This window comes from Haplochromis burtoni, unplaced genomic scaffold (genome assembly GCF_018398535.1).
Source record: "Haplochromis burtoni strain Fernald_Lab_line unplaced genomic scaffold, NCSU_Asbu1 Contig_424, whole genome shotgun sequence".
Taxonomy (NCBI): Eukaryota; Metazoa; Chordata; class Actinopteri; order Cichliformes; family Cichlidae; genus Haplochromis; species Haplochromis burtoni.
Genome location: NW_024582785.1, coordinates 96,207 through 97,903, shown reverse-complemented (window position 1 = coordinate 97,903; position 1,697 = coordinate 96,207). Strand labels below are relative to the sequence as shown.

The 1,697-nt window shown below is 36.8% G+C and overlaps 1 gene segment (V, D, J or C); it reads left to right on the top strand.

Annotated features, from left to right (window-relative positions):
* Positions 1-417: 417 nt before the first annotated feature.
* LOC102311960 lies at positions 418-931 on the top strand. The segment is given in 2 exon segments: positions 418-499; positions 582-931. Coding segments are annotated over 2 exon segments (357 nt in total).
* Positions 932-1,697: the final 766 nt, after the last annotated feature.

The following is a 1,697-nucleotide window of genomic DNA, read 5'->3' as shown; positions in this document are numbered from 1 at the left end:
AAAAGTGTGTTGTAATTTTGCAAGATGAGTGAATGTGCACTCAGTTAGAATACTGGAGACACTGATAGCAGAAATTGTAAAAAAGAGATAACATTTATAAACATTAACATTATGTCTATTATTTGTTTTTACTGAACAGAAACTTGGTCTCAAGCCTCAGGAAGTGGCAAATCAAAATGGTTCACTTAATCAAACAGATCACATATTTATTTCTTTATTTGTTACTGAAGTGATGTCCAAAACTGTCACTCAATTTAAAGTTTATGCAAACATTTACTTACATGTAGCATCCACTCCAGTTTCTCCAGTTAATATGTGACGCTCAGTTAAAGTGAGTTCACATGAGTCTAGTTAATGTGAGGAGGAGTCAATGCAAAACTTACATACCTTACACATGTACTTATGTGACTGCAGGAAGCATAACAGATAGCAGAAGTCACAAAGTTTAACACAATGGACTGCAGGACGGGGCTGCTGCTATTAGCAATCTGCTGGGCAGGTGAAGATCTACAAGATTTACTCATCAATAAAATTTTGAAAAACATAAAGGAACTGATTATTATTCAATTCTGTTTTTACAGGTATTGATGGTCAGACTCTGACACAGTCTGAACCCGTTGTTAAAAAACCTGGAGAGTCTCAAAAACTCACCTGTACCACCTCTGGACTCTCATTTAGTAGCTGGTGGATGGCCTGGATCAGACAGGCTCCTGGGAAAGGACTGGAGTGGATTGCAACTGAGGCTAATGGAGGCACCAACTACTACTCTCAGTCAGTACGAGGCAGGTTTACTGCCTCCAGAGACAACAGCAGAGAACAGCTGTTTTTGCAGATGAACAACTTGAAGACTGAAGATTCTGCTGTGTATTATTGTGCTCGAGACTCACAGTGACTGGAACTAGTTGAACAGCTGAACAAAATCCTCCAGTGATCCTCAGACATTTTTCACTCATATGTGCTTGTGCATGTGATTTTGTTTTGTTTTGTGTTTTGTTTTTTGTTTTTTGTTTTTTACTTACAAATCCATTTACATTTTTGCTTTGTTCATAAGACTTTGACAGGCTGATTAAAAGATCCAGCTAATCTCACAAACTGTCTACTGACTTCAAGCTTACACAAAGTACTTAAGTGTGAGCTACTGAGTTTCTGTTGATTGTGTTTAATCCATGGCCCTTCAATTAAGATGTACAACAGCAAAGAAATTACCAAAGAGGTCTCTTCTATTCATTTCTTGTCAGCAGCTGTTTATCTCATATAATGCTAAATTGAATATTACACTGGATATCACATAATACATAATATACAAAGATATATTTATTGAATAAATTATTCCACAAATTTGTTAGAAATCCTGCCATAAGCCTGGGGTTCTGGTGAACCTCCCACAATGCATCAATAACTTCTCTTCCTCTCTTTTTGTATTACATGCTGCTTTTACAAGTTAATATTTTTTCCAGTATTTTTCCTTGTCTTTGTTCTTTTCTTTTTGATATTCTTTTTGCACTTGATTGAGTAGTGGAGCAGTGATGAAGTCTGCTGCACCCCAACATGAGACATATGGTCACCTGGTCACACACCATGGTAAATTTGCACCCTAATATTTCAAATTAATATGCAAACCAAGTGACTTCCTGTGACACAGTTATAAAGGAGTCACTTAAAGTGAAACAGTGATCAGAAGGTCATACAGTCAGCTT